General features: G+C 37.4%; 1 protein-coding gene across 1 annotated transcript in view; it reads right to left on the bottom strand.

Moving 5' to 3' along the window:
• LOC128169151 (protein polybromo-1-like) overlaps positions 1–18,775 on the bottom strand; it is a 68,102-nt gene that overhangs the window by 42,408 nt on the left and 6,919 nt on the right. The window contains 15 exon segments of the mRNA XM_052835314.1: positions 993–1,177; positions 2,435–2,605; positions 3,953–4,003; positions 6,606–6,674; positions 6,917–7,015; positions 7,144–7,213; positions 7,368–7,607; positions 7,948–8,039; positions 8,223–8,390; positions 9,505–9,648; positions 9,927–10,088; positions 10,490–10,637; positions 10,753–10,850; positions 10,995–11,114; positions 18,448–18,586. Of these exon segments, the coding sequence (XP_052691274.1) occupies positions 993–1,177; positions 2,435–2,605; positions 3,953–4,003; positions 6,606–6,674; positions 6,917–7,015; positions 7,144–7,213; positions 7,368–7,607; positions 7,948–8,039; positions 8,223–8,390; positions 9,505–9,648; positions 9,927–10,088; positions 10,490–10,637; positions 10,753–10,850; positions 10,995–11,114; positions 18,448–18,586 (1,956 nt within the window).

Below are 18,775 nucleotides of genomic sequence, written 5' to 3' on the forward strand. Positions count from 1 at the left end.
TATGACATCACAGACTTTTAAACTGTCATCATAATATTTCAAATATTGGCTAACAAAATCACATACTGTAACATATTATTTATGGCATGTCTTTGGCGGAAATTGATTTTTCAAGAAGTGATTTGAATTAGCGTATTTCTTGATGCACTTGTTCTTATACTCTTATATATGGCATTTAAAGATGTATTAGATTTAGTGGAAGTTGCTTTCCACCCAAACTGTAAAAAAAATACACAGCCAATGTATTTTGCAGCCTTTTACATTGTTTTACAGTATGATGACATTCATGATTGACATGAAAACAGTTTCCAAATGAATCCTTGAGGAATTTCTTATTGTAGATTATCCTCAAAGAAATGCTTTTCAAGGCTTACATGTAGATGAACTTTTGAAAAGTTTTAGAAGCAGTACTTTATTATACATGTAACATCTTCATAACTAAGATTAATTTACACACAGCACTCAAAGTCAGAAAAAAGAAACATCAGAGGGTAAGGCAGAGAGGTGGGGGTGGGTAGTTACTGTAAAGTACTGTATACACAGGGATAACACAGGTCACTGAACTATTTGGTACATTGAGAATTAAAGCATTTTATTAATCTTATGGCATTTTGAAAATAATATCCCTATTGCAATATCGTAAAACGAAATAGAATAATACATATAATGTTTTATTAATTGAACTGAAATCCTTGTAAAAGTGAATATATTTAAACTGATATAATAAAATATCTCTCAAGAAATAATAGAAAAAAGCCTAGAGATATGGTATACTAGCAGATGTGCTAAATACAGAGGATACTCCGTGATTCCAGCAAGAGAAGAAAAGCTTGACTGTTCTGTAAACTGTCACATATTTTTCCCATTCAGCAATTCATAAAATGTCATCACCAACAATAAATATTTCAGGATTTGAGACCCACTGAATTCCCATGTAGTCTTGCTGAGATCACAGAGTCAAAGACAGAAGGAAGAGAATACACAACACTTACTGGTACCTTTTGCTGAGCGCGGCTCGGCGCGACTCAATCACATGGCAAACCTGCTTCCACCGGGTCTTCAGGACTCGCTCAAGTTGATCCGCGTCCTGGTAAACGAGCGAGTCTTCCTCGTTGTAGAGACGCGCATTGTTGAACATCAGCTCAAAGTCATTAATGATGTGCTGTTCACTGGGGTACTGAGGAGATACAAGTACATTAAGCAATATCATAACAATTAATTAAAAAAATCAAAATATTAAAATATATATATAATATGACACATTGAATTAACAGTAAAAATATAAGGACCTGATGCAACATAGGGCTGATTTATTAGATACTATTTACCTGTACAAAGATTAGGACATGATGTCGTAGTTTATTTTTACCTTGTCTGCCTTGAGTTTGGACTAACTATTTACCTTGTCTGCCCTGAGTTTGGACTCACTATTTACCTTGTCTGCCCTGAGTTTGGACTCACTATTTACCTTGTCTGCCCTGAGTTTGGACTCACTATTTACCTTGTCTGCCCTGAGTTTGGACTCACTATTTACCTTGTCTGCCCTGAGTTTGGACTCACTATTTACCTTGTCTGCCCTGAGTTTGGACTCACTATTTACCTTGACTGCCCTGAGTTTGGACTCACTATTTACCTTGTCTGTCCTGAGTTTGGACTTACTTATAATATTTACCTTGTCTGCCCTGAGTTTGGACTCACTATTTACCTTGTCTGCCCTGAGTTTGGACTCACTATTTACCTTGTCTGCCCTGAGTTTGGACTCACTATTTACCTGGTCTGCCCTGAGTTTGGACTCACTATTTACCTTGTCTGCCCTGAGTTTGGCCTCACTATTTACCTTGTCTGCCCTGAGTTTGGCCTCACTATTTACCTGGTCTGTCCTGAGTTTGGCCTCACTATTTACCTTGTCTGCCCTGAGTTTGGACTCACTATTTACCTTGTCAGCCCTGAGTTTGGACTCACTATTTACCTTGTCTGCCCTGAGTTTGGACTTTCTATTTACCTTGTCTGCCCTGAGTTTGGACATACTATTTACCTGGTCTGCCCTGAGTTTGGACTCACTATTTACCTTGTCTGCCCTGAGTTTGGCCTCGATCATGGACAAGTCTATAGGGTTGGTGATGACATGGTAATAATCAGGGTAGTCTCGTTTTGATGGCAGCTGCATGAAGATGTATCTCAGGGGACGACCATCTGGATCCTATAATGATACAACAGATAAAGATACAGGTTCTATTGTTTATATTATTCTCCGTAAAAATATCTAAAATATCTAATACATGTAGTATTTTCTTAAAAAAACTCAACAATAGGAACTGGCAATAAATTTAAAAAATGTTTGAGGTGTAAATTGAACTTTTGTTCATTTATAAGATTACACACATCATAATGTGTAAAATATGTATTTGGTAAACTTAATATAGAGTATTCTTACAGTGGCATCAAACACGGATCTATACAGTGTCCACAGCCTCCTCTTCATCATCTCCTCCGGGGTTGCCCGCTTGGCCCGCTTCTTGTCACTGTCCGACAGCCCGCCACTCCTCCGCTGTTTACTAGAGGAACTCATCTGGCTGTCCTCATCAAAATAGTCGCGCGAGATCTTCTAGAACAAAAACAACCCACTGATTTCATCTCCATTAATTGCAAAATGTTAATGCTTTTGAATTTGTTGTGATGGATATTATCACACATTCTTATTCTTTGCCATAAAAAAAGAAGTAAAAATCAAGTAGAGTAGCACTGTTTGCGATGAAATAAAATGTATTGTTGAATTAATGAATGTTCAGAAGATGGTCAATATAAACAGCACAGCATAGAAGAACTCTTATTTCTCTTATCTATCAGAACTTGGGCAGAGGAAGTCACCAGTACAGCTTCTTGTGTCACATGACATACAGAACAAACACACAATGTGGCTCACATTTCACAAACACAGATACTTTATTTCCGGGATAACATAAAATTTAACATCATTCCAGTATGACATCACTAAAACATAGTCAACACCAGACACAAAATGCCTTACTATGACATCACTAAAATATAGTCAACACCAGACACAAAATGCCTTACTATGACATCACTAAAATATAGTCAACACCAGACACAGTGCCTTACTATGACCTCACAAAGGAATCTCCTTATTCAGACCCCCTTATAAACAAAAACAACTCATTCTCTAAATCTTCAAAGTGAAACAAACAACCCTGTAATTAAACTATTTCTATGTATTCTCAGTACATGTTTCATAAAACAAAAGTAAATATTTTCATTTTTCTTTTCATCTAAAAAAGCTTTTTGTACCCCTGAAACTTCTAAAAATGAAAAGACTCCATTCTTGATAGGGAAAATGCAGATCTAGAGAACACAACATCATCAGCTTAAAAGGATGATAAAGCCTCCTTGATAAATGATTGATGAGAGACATTCTAAAGTACAGTAAAACGTGTTTAATCCGGTGGAGGATGGTTCTGAAAAATATGGCCGGATTAGCCAACACCAAGTTTGGAGGACATTGTTGCATGCTAAACATATGTAATGAGCCTCTTTAATATATAGTGTGAAGAGCCTAATGTGATGTGCCTCCATAATATATATATGTAGTGTATGAGTCTCCGTGACATTTAGTGTGACAAGCCTCCATAATAATGAGATATCATACCCCCCTTTGTATATAATGTTATGAGCCTCCATAACATTATTGTGACGACTCATTAATACATTGTAAAGACCCTCCTTAATAAATGGTTTGATGAGCCTGCTTGATATCAAATGTGATGAGCCTCTTTTTTATACAATGTAAGATGAGTTTGTTTTTATGAGCCTTCTAATCATAATTCAAAGATGATGAGCCTCCTAAATGAATAGTGTTAGAAGTCTTCTTAGTACACAGAAAACTTCACTTTATCTATAAGCAGGAGGAATGTACTTCTGTTGACACACAACTTACCATCACAGGAATATCAAACTGAGAGGAGGACATGTCATCGAGTCCTAAGTCCTGGGGAGAGAGAACATCAGACATGGCAGACATAGTTAGCAGTAAAGACTTCAGCCTCGAGAGCTTCACTGGCTGATAGCCTTAACAGGCTCCACGCACATTATCCACTTTAATATATATTGTCAATTCAAGTATTTACTGCAAATTCGATTAAAGATTTTTCCAAAATCTCTTACATCATATCATTCTTTTCTTTAAATTGCATGCTAATTCAAAATATATTTCAGATGCTTTTTAAATGAATACTCCAGGCAGATATATTGTTTAACTGATGGCTGGTAGGGTACAAGCAAAGCGTTATTGGAAAGGCAACTGAACACACTGACTATAAAATATTCAAAATATTCATAGGAAATGGGGAAACCAAGCATCACTTCTTCTCTAGGGACATATTTGTAAAAAGAAATGGTCACTGTTGGATGAGAACTAGAGACGACCTGATAAAACCTGTTTCATCACTTCCATTCCCACCCCCTCAAACTCCCCTTTTTGATTTATCTGTGAACTTAAAACAAATAAATCATGCCTGATATGTACAAATAATTTTGTAAACAAATCAATGTATATCTCTCTTGTGTTAAGAAACTACATTGCATTATATTTTGCCAGCATTATTGAACATAGCATGTAAAAGATCTTCCAATGTCCGCACCAGCTATTGTTCATAAACACACATAACTATTAGTCCCTATTTAAGAATGTTCATTAATATTATTTAGTTATATCCAGCATCTAACACCCAGCAGCAGTGGCTAAGCACCACCTTCCCCTCAATATCTTCCCATTTTTTATGCCTTCTTTCCTCAAATTTCTTTACTGCTAAGGAATCTCACTACATTTTTATTTCATTTTTTTCATAGCAAATTGCTCTCAACAAATCAACATTTTACTATACTTGTACAGTGAAACAGCAACTATATTGTAAATTGAAAGGCAAATATACAAGCATATTCATTAACATGTCCAACTTATTAACTTAAACCCCCAAAACGGTAAATCAATATTTCTCCGCATAAAAACTGATATCCCTGCGGTTTTGTTTATAAGCAACATGTGTATCTGTGTAAGTCAGTTTCATTACATACAGAAATCAAATCCATTCAAGTAAAATGTACTGGGAGTCACAACATCACAGCAACATTCTGTTACACATAAAAAATTCACAACAATCATCGAACACAACAATCACATGCTATATCAAACAATCTACATATGTCCAGAATTGATATCTCAAGCCCTGAGGTGATGGGAAATCTATAGCCATAGTTACAGATTTGTAATCCATAGTTACAGATTTATTATCTGTAGTTTGAGGTCTATCAGCAATGCTTACTAACAGATATAAACTCATAGTCAAAGCAACTCATAGTCACAGATATATAATTGATAGTTACTTAAGATACTGTGGAATCATTAAAAGGGGGCCAATTTTCGTGGATTGCTTAAATGTTACAGGTTCGTGGTGAGGTAATTTTGTGTATTTTCTTATACCTACAAAGGGGAATATGACTTTAAAGCCCTAATTTATTAATTCGGGGAGGATGTTAATTCATGAATGAGAGGTAACCACGAATTCCACGAAAATTGAGCCACCACGAAATCTAATGATTCCACAGTAACAGATATATCATCCATGGCTAATTTTGTATAGCCAATATATAGAGGTTCATTAGGAAGGTTGGTTAACATTAGGGGTACAATGGTCTTGCATTTTTTTTGTTATTTATTGTAGTGTGCTTACTGTTAAATTTTGTCAATTTCATTTTTAGTGTAACTTTGCTCCAATTTGACAGCTTTGCTGAACACATGTATAAACGATACCTGACCGCCGAAAATAAAGAATTCCTGTCCCTGTACAAACTCGTCTTAGGAAGGACCACCTACTTATAGCAAACCACTCTATGACTCAATGTGACACACATTTGTCAAAGAGAGGGTTCTCAATATGAAAGTCAGACAACACAGACACCAGCTATACACTGAGTCGGTGACCCCTGGCAGCATTCCACAGCAAGAGAGATTAGTTAATCCAAAATGGGACACAATGCACAAAACAACACAAAATTCTCAGGCCAAGTTTAATTAATCTTCAGTTTCTCTGGCCAAATATTTCATAATATAATGCAGCAGGCAGGTATTTTATTGCAAGGTTGAAAAAACAGTCAAAGGTCAATTCTTAAATTTTGACTAAAAATTTTAACTTATTAATAAATCAATGCGGCAGCTGTGCCTGAGAAACTAAACATTAATTTTTAGGAAGCCTAATAAAATGTGGCTATCATTCCTGCAAACAAAATCTAACAATAAAACATACGAAAAGACTTTTGATATTAGCAATTTGACAACATCAAATATGGGTTTGTTGAATAAACTACATGTACATGTATGTGACAACATCGAGTATGGGTTTGACAACATCCAGTGATTCCACAGTCACAGATCAAGCCTCCTGACAAGAATCATGATACCAATAACACCCCCACTGTACACTTCCACTGTACACTCACACTGTACACTCACACCAGAGTCAGATAACACTAACTGTGTTACTCCAGTCAAGAACCATGACTCTTGTCAGGAACCACAACTCCTGAATACTGACCTTGTTGGTCTCCAGTCGTTCTAGCTCCCGCTTTTTGTCAATCATCACTTTCTGGAGAATCACGGCATGCTGCAAAAAGACAAAGACAACCAGCACTGATTCAATAGAAATCAATATCATTTGTTGTTGTAGCCATTGTACATGTACCTCTATTTGTGTGGATTCTCTTAATCCAAAAACTTACTGCAAAACAATTTTATTGAATAATCCAAGAATTCTGAAAAGTGTAAATCTCATATTAAATTGATTTCTCAGTTAAAGTACTTGTATCTGTCAGGCATGACACAGGTGTGTCCCTACCTGTTACCTACCTGATAGAGCAGGGAGTCGTCAGCATTGTACTGCCTGGCATTGTCAAACACAAGGTTTAGGTCTGCAGCTACTTCTTCCAGATTTCTGTACTGGTTAAACTGTCAACACACCCAAAGAAAAAACATTTCTTTTTAAGGTTTAAGAGTCATTATCATTATTGTTCAAAACAAATTTGATATCAATTAGAAAACTTCTATTTAAAGCCAAACAAAGGAAGCAGGGTTACCTTGATCTTCTTGCGTACGTTGGATAGAGACATGGGCCTCACAATCTCCTCGTAGTAATCTGGGTAAAACCTGTCAACAGAACACAGCATCTCCATCAACTCAATCAATCCACCCAATTGCAAAATCAAACTAGCATATGTTTGAAAAATTCAGACAATTTGTATATCAATAAACAGAAAAATTCCTTCTTTATAACAAAAGTCCTTATCAATCTTATGATTACCTTTTACTGGGAAGTTTAATGAATGGCTCATGGACGGTCTCCCCTGATGGCAGCTTGTAGTTTTTGACGGCATTCAGCAGCATCACGTACAGATTATCGTCCTCTGACATTATTGTCTCCGCTCCGGAATCATCATCGTAATCCATCAGACTCGCATCCAATGATGCTTCATCGTCTTCATCATCTGACGGATATTTCAGTGCAGCACAAATTGCTGACATCTTCTGTAGGTTTCTTGTTCTAGAAATAAAGATAAACTTGTTCAACACTTAATGAGAAATTTTCACAACATCAGGTGGTATGATACAGCTTTGATACAATGATTAAAACGCCTGAATGGTCCACAAATTACCCATCAGATTTGCTTAAACTTTCAGTTATAATATTTTTGGTCATAAACCATTATATAAGAAAGACAGAATCCAAATATTCAAGTTTGAAATATTTGAACGTTTTCCTATATATTTATATAGAGCTCTTTGTTTAAAAGAGGTAAATACAGCCTAAAAATGGCCATGACCACTAAGCCCTCCTAAATGTGATCCTTGTTTTGTTCACAATAATAAATGTAGACACTCACCTCACTCTCTCTGGTGGCTTTGGCACCATGCTTTTTCTCTGTATTATTTCCTGTTTCTTCTTCTGAACAATTCTTTTCATTTCCACTGCATCCTGAGAATAAAGAATGAAAAGCTATAAGCAAATTGTCACAAACAGATTTAAAAAGCACAGACATATGTTTGTAGTTCTGTTCAAGATACATATACCAGACTTTAATATGTTCACAAAAGTTGTCTTCAAACACAATTTGTTCAACTGTTGGACATTTTATTACCTTTGTTTGTTGACACATACCTTATAGATGACAGACTTTGGCTCATTAAATGTTCTGGCATTTTTCACCATCAAGAAGAAATCTCTCTCGATCTCATTCAATGTATTGTACATGTTTCCTTGGATTTTCTGAGCAATCATCTTCATGTCGATCGGGTTCTTGATGATCTTATAGTACTCTGGATATTTCTAAAACACAAAGTCAAACTCCTGATAAAATCTCTCCATATTAGATCCTCTTATTCAAATTATGCTTCATTTTCTAATACTGTAGACGTACTTTTGTCCGCGTGGTATTAATTTACGCTATGAACGCGGGCACAAATTTTCCGCGGAATTTTTTCACCGTGTACTTAAAGTGCATTTTGGAATGAAATTTTGAAATTGCATTACATGAATAAGGATAATCGGAAGTTACTACATTATATAACACTTGCATATACGTGTACCCAATGTATATCGTTTTTATCTATGCAAACTGTCAAACTTTGTATTGAGAATTCACATAATAAATAATTTAATCTCCTAAAGATTTGAATTTTCTGTAAATTTACTTGCATGAAATTTAAACTTCTCCCAGCCTGAGATAACGGCACGTGTCAGACGACAAATAGCCCCAAGCGGGTCTGTCCTTCAATGACCCAATTAACTACCCGCTAAGACCCGTGTTTTTACTGCAATTTTTAGATCCCTTTGTGCTCTGACTTTTAATTGATAAAACTGATCAACTCATAATTTAAACGAAATGTGAACCCATAAACTGATAGTTAATTAAAGATGTGGTGTTTCACAAGACGATTTTAGCCAGCGTCGTAACATCTTAACGGCTCACTAATGACTACCGATCAGTGCACATCTGATAATCACTGTTCACTGTGTACAATTTAAGTCCAAAGTTGGACAAATTCTAGGTAATGAAAATCGCTCAGAACTAAATTTAATAATTATCATTCACATATTTTTTTTTCATTCAAAGAATCCGCGTCAATTTTTACCCGCGGATTAAATTGATATTGTGATTCCGCGGAATTATGACCCCGTGGAAAAAAATACGTCTACAGTACCTAATTGCTACACAATATGATACTTTCATGACTAAAAAATCTGCTTCAACTCTATATCGCGGAGCCCCTGGCCAAGCTATTTGGTCATGGGTGTCTGATGTAGAAACTAGCTGCAACTTACTGATCTTTGAGGCAGTTACTGCAACACAAGGCTGTAACTATAACTTACAGATCTTTGAGGCAGTAGCTGTAACTATAACTTACAGATCTTTGAGGCAGTAGCTGTAACTATAACTTACAGATCTTTGAGGCAGTAGCTGGAACACAAGACTGATATCTCGGTCTCCGTCTCTAGCGTTCATGGCTGCAGCAAACAGTTCCTCTATTTCCTGAGGGTCATCCTTCACGTCCTCTGACTGCTTCTCTACAGGTGCATCATCCTCCTGTAAAAAAGATATGTGGTTATCTTCCTGTCTCAATGTTTACACAAAGAATGCAACTGTAATTTGAAATTTGGACAATGACATTTGTAGAAAAGACAAGAGCAAAGGAGATCAATTTCATATACCGGTAATTGCAAGTCTTTTTCTGTTATAATAAACATTCTAAAAAAATATCATATCTTTAAAGAATTCATCAGTATGTGGCGCCACAAAGTGGCATTTTGATAACTTTTCCCAAAGAGTAGAGGACCCAAAGATATTTATAGAAAGAGATCTACCTCCTCATCCTCGTCCACTTCCTGTGCAGCCTGTCTTGTGCTGCGTCGTCGCTCCACCCTCGGTTGTTCCGGTTCACCAAACGCTTCGTTTAACAGCTCGCTTTTTGTCTCGTGGTAAATTTCCAACAATTCTACTGCATCCTTGTATTCTTGAGAGGATTTCTATGGAAAGTACAATCAATGTTAATAAATAAAGCATACTAGCATCTAAAATAAAGTAATGAATGACCAATCTCAAAATATCAAGAGGTTCCACAGTCTTGAGGAAAACTTGGAAAAAATTTAATGATAATGAATACTTGAGGAAAACATGGAAAAAATTTAATGATAATGAATACTTCAGATGATAGGTTTGAGCGAAGAAAAATATAAGAAAATTTATAACATATTTTGAATTCATTCTTCCTAAAATATAAATCTCAAGTAGTTGAATAGATCAAAAGATGAGTGGGAATACATTCATGAAGTGTGAAGTGGTTGGTTGGTTACATTATAAGACAGCTTCCTTTCCTCTTACCAAACACTAGATCATGTGCTTGCTTTACACAGCTACATATGTGTACCTTGTAATACAGCTTGGCATTGCTGACTAGGAGCTCTACATCTGTGGTCAGCTGGTCTATATCCTCATATTCCTCCATTTTCAGCTTCTGTTGTATTTTACGCAGGTCGATGGGTGTCGCTACTACTTCATAGTAATCCGCAGCAGCTCTAACAACAAATTAAATGGAGTTTACTGTACCCTACTTAGTGTGATGCCTAATGTGACTAACTAAATATATATATGGTTGTTAAGAGAGTGCATTTGTTTCATGAGGTGACTCACCTCCTCTGAGGAACTCGAATAAACGTTTCACAGACGAGCCGCCCATCCTCGCCCTTGTAAGTCTTGATGGTCTCATACAACTCCTGACAGATCTCAACCTTCAAGCAGATTTCAGATAATAAACTTACAGTCAGGTAGAAAAATCATATAAAGAAACTGTCAGGAATACATTATAAAAATCTCTGATTCCTTATAACATCCAAATAAAAATTATTTGTTGATTTTAAGAATTAATTAAATACAGGGTCATATTGGGCTTTCCGCTTCCGTTTCTGCGATGTTGGGGCTGGGGACTCCTCCCTTTCCTCGCTCTGTCTCTCACTTCTAATAGTTGATGTTCTTTTCCTCTTTCCTGGCATTTTCTGAAGTGTAAAAAAAATTCTCATCAAAACCAATCTTAAAATAAATTAAGTTATTCCGTATTACCTGTCACTGTGTTGACTTGTTTATAAACAGTATGCTATATCAATAACCATAATATATTTCTTCATGGTATAGTTAGCTTGGTGAAAAGTTATGTTACATTTATATGCCTCTTGGCTTAAATATGTGGTATTTACGTCGGGCTCGGTGCCACTTATCAAGCTTAATTACAGTGAACACTAATCAGCGCCTTTATTCCCTTGTCCTGGAGACGTTCAGACGTTTTTCTTAGGATTGAGGGCCATCTACTGCTGACCTTTTGGTAAGCTTTAGTATAGATATATATATTCACAAATATAACAAATAGTTAGAGGCAAGCCAATAACCTGCCAATCAAAAATTAATAACAGACGGTTAAGTTTTTCTGGCACAAACCAAACAGACAATCAAAATGTAAAATCACATCAAAACATGTTTTCTATGTAAGATTTCTGTGTTAAAAACTTTCCTGCTGCAGTCACAGACTCACTGTTGGACTAAAAATCGATAAGCAATTTTCATCGCGTCTAAAACAAAGAAAACCCGTTAGTTTACTGCCGAAAAATGCAAGCATTGCTGATCCATATAAACATCCATATTCTACTGCCGATTTTGACTTTATACTTACAATTGCTATTTAAAGACCGGGATAATACATAAAAGGCTGCATAACATTTGTATTTCCAAATAAATATTCAACGAGTTCTGCAAACCCGGGATGAAAACGATGATCTGAGTCTTTCACATGCTTAGCCTAATTATAAAAGCCGAAATCTATTTATACAAATATTTTTATTCCGGATTTTAACTGATATCAAGAATCGTGTAATCAAACGGATTCAGGAAATGTACAATAACATCACCCAATATGCAACAATTTTATAACGAATATCATTCTTCCAATTTGCAAAATGCATGTGTACTAAATTCAATCCATTTGAAAATCAAAATATCAAGGTGAAACTGAAAGTAGATTTTTCTTCTCAAAAAGTCACACGGCAGAAGTGTTTTGTGGTGACATTCTATCGGTCGTTATCATCGGTGATGTGTTATCAATGTCAACGGACACTGATAGTGAAGACATCGAGTTTGAATCGCTCAGCATGACTGAAAAGCGACCGTTGGTTCCCGAGCCAAAACCTAAACGATCTTCAAACGTGCAGAATGATGACGCCCAGGGGCAGGTCCAGAGAACCCCCCAGTTTGTATACACCCTTGCTTTCTTCGCTGCAATCGGCGGCTTCTTGTTTGGGTATGATACAGGCGTTGTGTCAGGGGCGATGCTTCTTCTGCAGCCCGAGTTTGAGCTGGACTCTGTCTGGGAAGAGATGGTTGTGAGTGCTACCATCCTGTTTGCCGCTATATTTGCTCTGGTGGGAGGACCGCTAAATGATAAGATCGGGAGGAAGGCGGTGACTGTGGTGGCCAGTCTGGTGTTTACAGGGGGAGCGGTGCTGCTGGGTGTGGCTCAGAACAAGGTCATGCTGCTGGCAGGTCGGAGCATCTTAGGGGTGGGAATAGGTAAGTTTAGGAAGAGCGTCCTAGGGATCGGGTTAAGTTAATGAGAGAAGAAGTATCCTAAAGGTCAAGATCAGTAAGTGTAGGGGGAGCATCCTCTGGGTGGGGATCAGTAAGTGTAGGAGGAGCATCCTCTGGGTGGGGATCAGTAAGTGTAGGGGAGCATCCTCTGGGTGGGGATCAGTAAGTGTAGGGGAGCATCCTCTGGGTAGGGATCCTCTGGGTGGGGATCAGTAAGTGTAGGGGAGCATCCTATGGGTGGGGATCAGTAAATCAATTTAAGGGGCCAGGGTATATTAGTGTAGGATGAGCATTATAAGGGACAGGATAGGTATTTTAGTGTTGGAGGATCATCATAGAGTGGGGATAGGTAAGTACATGCACGGTGTAGCATTATAGGGGTGCTAAGAGTTTTTAAATGTATAGTTCTATTGGAGGAGCATCCAAAGATCAAAATGGTTAAGTACAGAACAAGGTCGCAACTTTATGCCAGGTGTTTGAAGACATTAGCACATTTCCTGATGTTAAATAGTTCTGAATTTAATTATTGAATAACAATGACCAAAGTTATAAGTCAATCAAGAGCAATATACGCATGCATATCATTCTGCAACATTATCACCATCATAGAAATCTTTGGAATAATTGAATCATGTATTAGCTTGTAAATTTTCTACATAATTTATCCAATAGTGCTCTTTAGGTCTGGCTTCTATGACGGTTCCGATGTACATCGCTGAGTGTGCCCCGGTACATCTCCGGGGTCGGCTGGTCACGGTTAATAACCTGTTTATCACAGGGGGACAGTTTGTGGCCAGTGTTCTGGACGGGGTGTTCAGCTACGACAAGAATGGATGGAGGTAAATGATACTGATATTTCAAAGATGACAAACAACACAATGGACAGATGTTACGTTATTGTAAATTTTAATCTGCACTTTCCAAAAGTTATATTCTTTTTCCCCCCGTTTTGGGGAAAAACTGTAGAATTCACACAGCAGCTTTACAGTTTCCCTGTTTGTAACCTTGTCATTAGATTTTAAAAATCCATTTTCATCCTTCCATCATGCATTTTTATTGTCAAAGTGGGCCTACCTACATAAAATTTTTCAAAATCTAAAGAGAATCTATCACATGATGTCCAATTGTTTGGTGGCATAGAAAAGCAGATGATTGGATTTTACCCTTTTGACTTTGGAGTTGACCCCCACAAAAGGATTCAAATCAATTCACATAACTAGCAAAGTACAAAATGGTTTGTTTAATGTAAATCAACTTTTTTTCATGTGCAAAAATTTTCACACGGTTCACGAGAACGTCATCATTGCAAATATTTCTCACCGAGAACCAGTCTTCAAATGTCTTTGATATATGATTGTCCAGATAATCTACATCTTGATCATGAAGATTAGTCACCATAAACCAGTTTATCTCTGACTGGTAAATAGTAAAATAAAGTCGTCACAAATAATGTTTGGTTTACAGTACTTGATCACTCGTGCTTGATGCTATGTTGACAGGTGGATGCTGGGACTCGCGGCCGTGCCATCAGCTGTCCAGTTTGTGGGGTTTTTGTTTCTACCTGAAAGTCCGAGATGGTTGATAAAACATGGTAGAATAACTGAGGCCCGAGAAGTCCTCCAGAAATGTAGAGGAACCGAGGATGTGGAGGAGGAGCTAAACACAGTGAAAGAACTGTGTGAGGAGGACCAGAGACTAATGGAAGAGACAGGTAAAGTAAGATACCAGAGACTAATGGATGATACAGGTAAGGTAAGAAACCAGAGACTATTGGAGGAGACAGGTAAAGAAAGAAACCAGAAACTAATGGAGGAAACAGGTAAAGTAAGAAACCAGAAACTAATGGAGGAGACAGGTAAAGTAAGAAACCAGAGACTAATGGAGGAGACAGGTAAAGTAAGATACCAGAGACCAATGTAGGAGACAGGTAAAAAAGAGACTAATGGAGGAGACAGGTAAAAAAGAGACTATTGGAGGAGACAGGTAAAGTAAGATACCAGAGACCAATGTAGGAGACAGGTAAAAAAGAGACTAATGTAGGAGACAGGTAAAAAAGAGACTATTGGAGGAGACAGGTAAAAAAGAGACCATTGGAGGAGACAGGTAAAGTAAGAAACCAGAAACTAATGGAGGATACAGGTAAAGTAAGAAACCAGAGACCATTGGAAGAGACAGGTAAAGTAAGATACCAGAGACTAATGGAGGAGACAGGTAAAGTAAGAAACCAGAGACTATTGGAGGAGACAGGTAAAGTAAGAAACCAGAGACTAATGGAGGAGACAGGTAAAAAAGAGACCATTGGAGGAGACAGGTAAAGATCGAAACCAGAAACTAATGGAGGATAAGGGTAAAGTAAGAAACCAGAGACTAAGGGAGTATACAGGTAAAAAAGAGACTAATGGAGGAGACAGGTAAAGTAAGAAACCAGAAACTAATGGAGGATACAGGTAAAGTAAGAAACCAGAGACTATTGGAGGAGACAGGTAAAGTAAGATACCAGAGACTAATGGAGGAGACAGGTAAAGTAAGAAACCAGAGACTAATGGAGGAGACAGGTAAAGTAAGAAACCAGAAACTAATGGAGGAGACAGGTAAAGTAAGAAACCAGAAACTAATGGAGGAGACAGGTAAAGTAAGAAACCAGAAACTAATGGAGGATACAGGTAAAGTAAGAAACCAGAGACTATTGGAGTAGACAGGTAAAGAAAGAAACCAGAAACTAATGGAGGATACAGGTAAAGTAAGAAACCAGAAACTAATGGAGGAGACAGGTAAAGTAAGAAACCAGAGACTAATGGAGGAGACAGGTAAAGTAAGATACCAGAGACCAATGGAGGAGACGGGTAAAAAAGAGACAAATGGAGGAGACAGGTAAAGTAAGAAACCAGAGACTATTGGAGGAGACAGGTAAAAAAGAGACCATTGGAGGAGACAGGTAAAGAACGAAACCAGAAACTAATGGAGGATACTGGTAAAGTAAGAAACCAGAGACTAAGGGAGTATACAGGTAAAAAAGAGACTAATGGAGGAGACAGGTAAAGTAAGAAACTAATGGAGGTGTTCGGTAAATAATTTAAAAAAACAGAGACTAAGAGACTGAAGATAAATAATAAGGATGCTTTTGTATATTTAATATATGGTTGACAAAGCATAAAAAATAATTAACTAGCAAATTAAACTCACAGATAAGAAGATACATTATCAACCAATTTTGCGAAGGCTATGTACTTTCTATTTGACAATGGTGAAAATTTTTAGGAAAGGAAAACATCTTAATGAAGATTCTCAGAACCCCATCAGTCAGACGAGCAGTCTTGGTTGGAAGTGGCCTACAGCTTATTCAACAAGTCAGTGGAATCAACACTGTCATGTAAGTCACAAAACAAGTCAGTGGAATCAACACTGTCATGTAAGTCACATAACAAGTCAGTGGAATCAACACTGTCATGTAAGTCATACAACGAGTCAGTGGAATCAACACTATCATGTAAGTCACATAACAAGTCAGTGGAATCAACACTGTCATGTAAGTCACATAATAAGTCAGTGTAATCATCACTGTCATGAAAGTCAAATAGCAAGTCAGTGGAATCAATACTGTGATATAAGTCACACAACGAGTCAGTTCAATCAACACTGTCATGTAAGTCAAACATCAAGTCAGTAGAATCAACACTGTCATGTAAGTCACAAAACAAGTCAGTGGAATCAGCACTGTAAAAAATGTAATACAACATGTCAGTGGAATCAACTCTGTCTTATAAGTTATACAATGAGTCAGTTCAATCAACACTGTCATGTTAGTCACATAAGAATTCAGTGGAATCAACGTAGTCATGTAAGTCACACAACAAATCAGGGGAGTCAACACTGTCATGTAGGTCACACAAGTCAGGGGAATCAACACTGTCATGTAAGTCACCACAGGGGAATCAAGACTGTCATGTAAGTCACACAACAAGTCAGTGGTATCAACACTGTCATATAAGTCACACTATGAGTCAGTTGAATCAACACTGTCATGTAAGTCATACAACAAGTCAGTGGAATCAACACTGTCATGTAAGTCACACACAAGTCAGTGGAATCAGCACTGTCATGTAAGTCACACAACAAGTGAATGAATTCAACACTGTCATGTAAGTCATACAACAAGTCAGTGGAATCAACACTGTCATGTAATTCATACTGCAAGTCAGTGGATTCAGCACTGTCATGTAAGTCACACAACAAGTTAGTGGAATCAGCACTGTCATGAAAGATATACAACAAGTCAGTGGAATCAACACTGTCATGAACGATATACAACAAGTCAGTGGAATCAACACTGTCATGTAAGTCATACAATGATTCAGTTCAATCAACACTGTCATGAAAGTCATACAACAAGTAAGTTGAATCAACACTGTCATGTAGGTCATACATTGTCAGTTGAATTAACACTGCCATGTAAGTCATACATTGGCAGTTGAATTAACACTGTTACAAGTAATAAGGTTGTTTATGTCAGTTGCATTAACACTGTCACTTGTGTCACTCAACAAATTAATCCATGTTGTCCTGTAGTTAAGTTTTCTTGTAAAGTACAGTCATCCAGATCCTACTTGTATGCAGGTACTACAGTCTGACTTAATCACTATAACTTGTTTTATCGTAGTTCATTACTAAGTACAAAAAAGTAATTATTATCATTACATGCTCTGCCAGGTACTACAGTGCGACCATCATAAGAATGACCGGTGTTAGAGACACCAGCCTGGCAATCTGGCTAGCCGCCATGACAGCGGGCGTCAACTTTGTGTTCACGATCCTCGGGGTCTGGCTGGTGGAGAGGATTGGTAGGAGGCCTTTAATCCTGGGAAGTCTGGTCGGTAAGTCACAACCCGACACAATTCCACTGTCAATCTGTCTATATCAACTCCATTGTATATTACACCACCACAAACCGACACAAGTCCATGCACTGTCTGTCTGTATAACTCAACTGTTAATTACACCTTCACATTCATCAAATGGTTACTATGGAGATTCAGTTATTTCTGTAGTAAGACATCTTAATATAAATGGTACTCTGTAAAACATTTTAGTTTTTAAAAATGACCATTGAAGTTACAGAGCACTTTATTTGTCCTGTTTAAATAAAGCGCTATGGCTATTGTTTACAGGCGTGTTGATAAGTCTGGTCGTCCTAGCGGTAGGGTTCCAGCTAGCTGCCTTCCATTCTCCACCAGTCACATTCAGGGAATCCAACGACACCTGCTCATCATACAGGTAAGTACACTATGTATCTATAGGTTTAATGAAGAATCTGACCAGAAAGTTGGAAACACACTCTGAAATATTAACACAAATATACAGTGTAATGAAAGTTAAAAACACACTCCGAAACATTAACCCATTTGTTGTCAAATATTTTATGAACAATGTTGCTTTAAGGGAGACACTTGCTGCAAATTAATGCTCCAAAGTCCCCAATAGCAACTGATGAAAAGATTACTTACATAAAATCTGATGAATAGACTTAAATGGATGTGACCATTGAATGCCCTTAGCATTAACTAAACGTGTTACTTCCATAATATTAACCAACCAGAAAATATCAACATAATCTGGACATTTTCCTGTGATATTTCTGAATATTTTGATTTTTCCAGTTGGTGTGAAGACTGTATAGAGAACTCTGACTGTGGATTTTGTTACACGGAGATTGGAAAGTCTGTCCTCAATGGATCATGTGTCACTGTGGCTACAAACCTGACAGATGGTGCGGGTCAAGGTCGGTGTGACTCTGACCCCTTGACCCCTGGGACAGTGTGGGCCCATGGTTACTGCCCCACGGACTACTCCTGGATGGGGCTGCTAGGCCTGGTCATGTACTTGATGTTCTTTGCACCTGGTACGAATTACTTATTGTCTATTCCTGCATGTAACTTTTCATTTCAAAGTTTTCTTCAGCGAGCTGAATTCACTTCATGTGCCTGTCATACTCCAATCTATCCCTATTTTTTGCTTCATCTTTGTTGTAATTTTATCAGGTTAATGGAATCAATTTAATTTTTATTTGAAAAATCCTTTAACTTTT

This window comes from Crassostrea angulata, unplaced genomic scaffold (assembly GCF_025612915.1).
Source record: "Crassostrea angulata isolate pt1a10 unplaced genomic scaffold, ASM2561291v2 HiC_scaffold_102, whole genome shotgun sequence".
Taxonomy (NCBI): domain Eukaryota; kingdom Metazoa; phylum Mollusca; class Bivalvia; order Ostreida; family Ostreidae; genus Magallana; species Magallana angulata.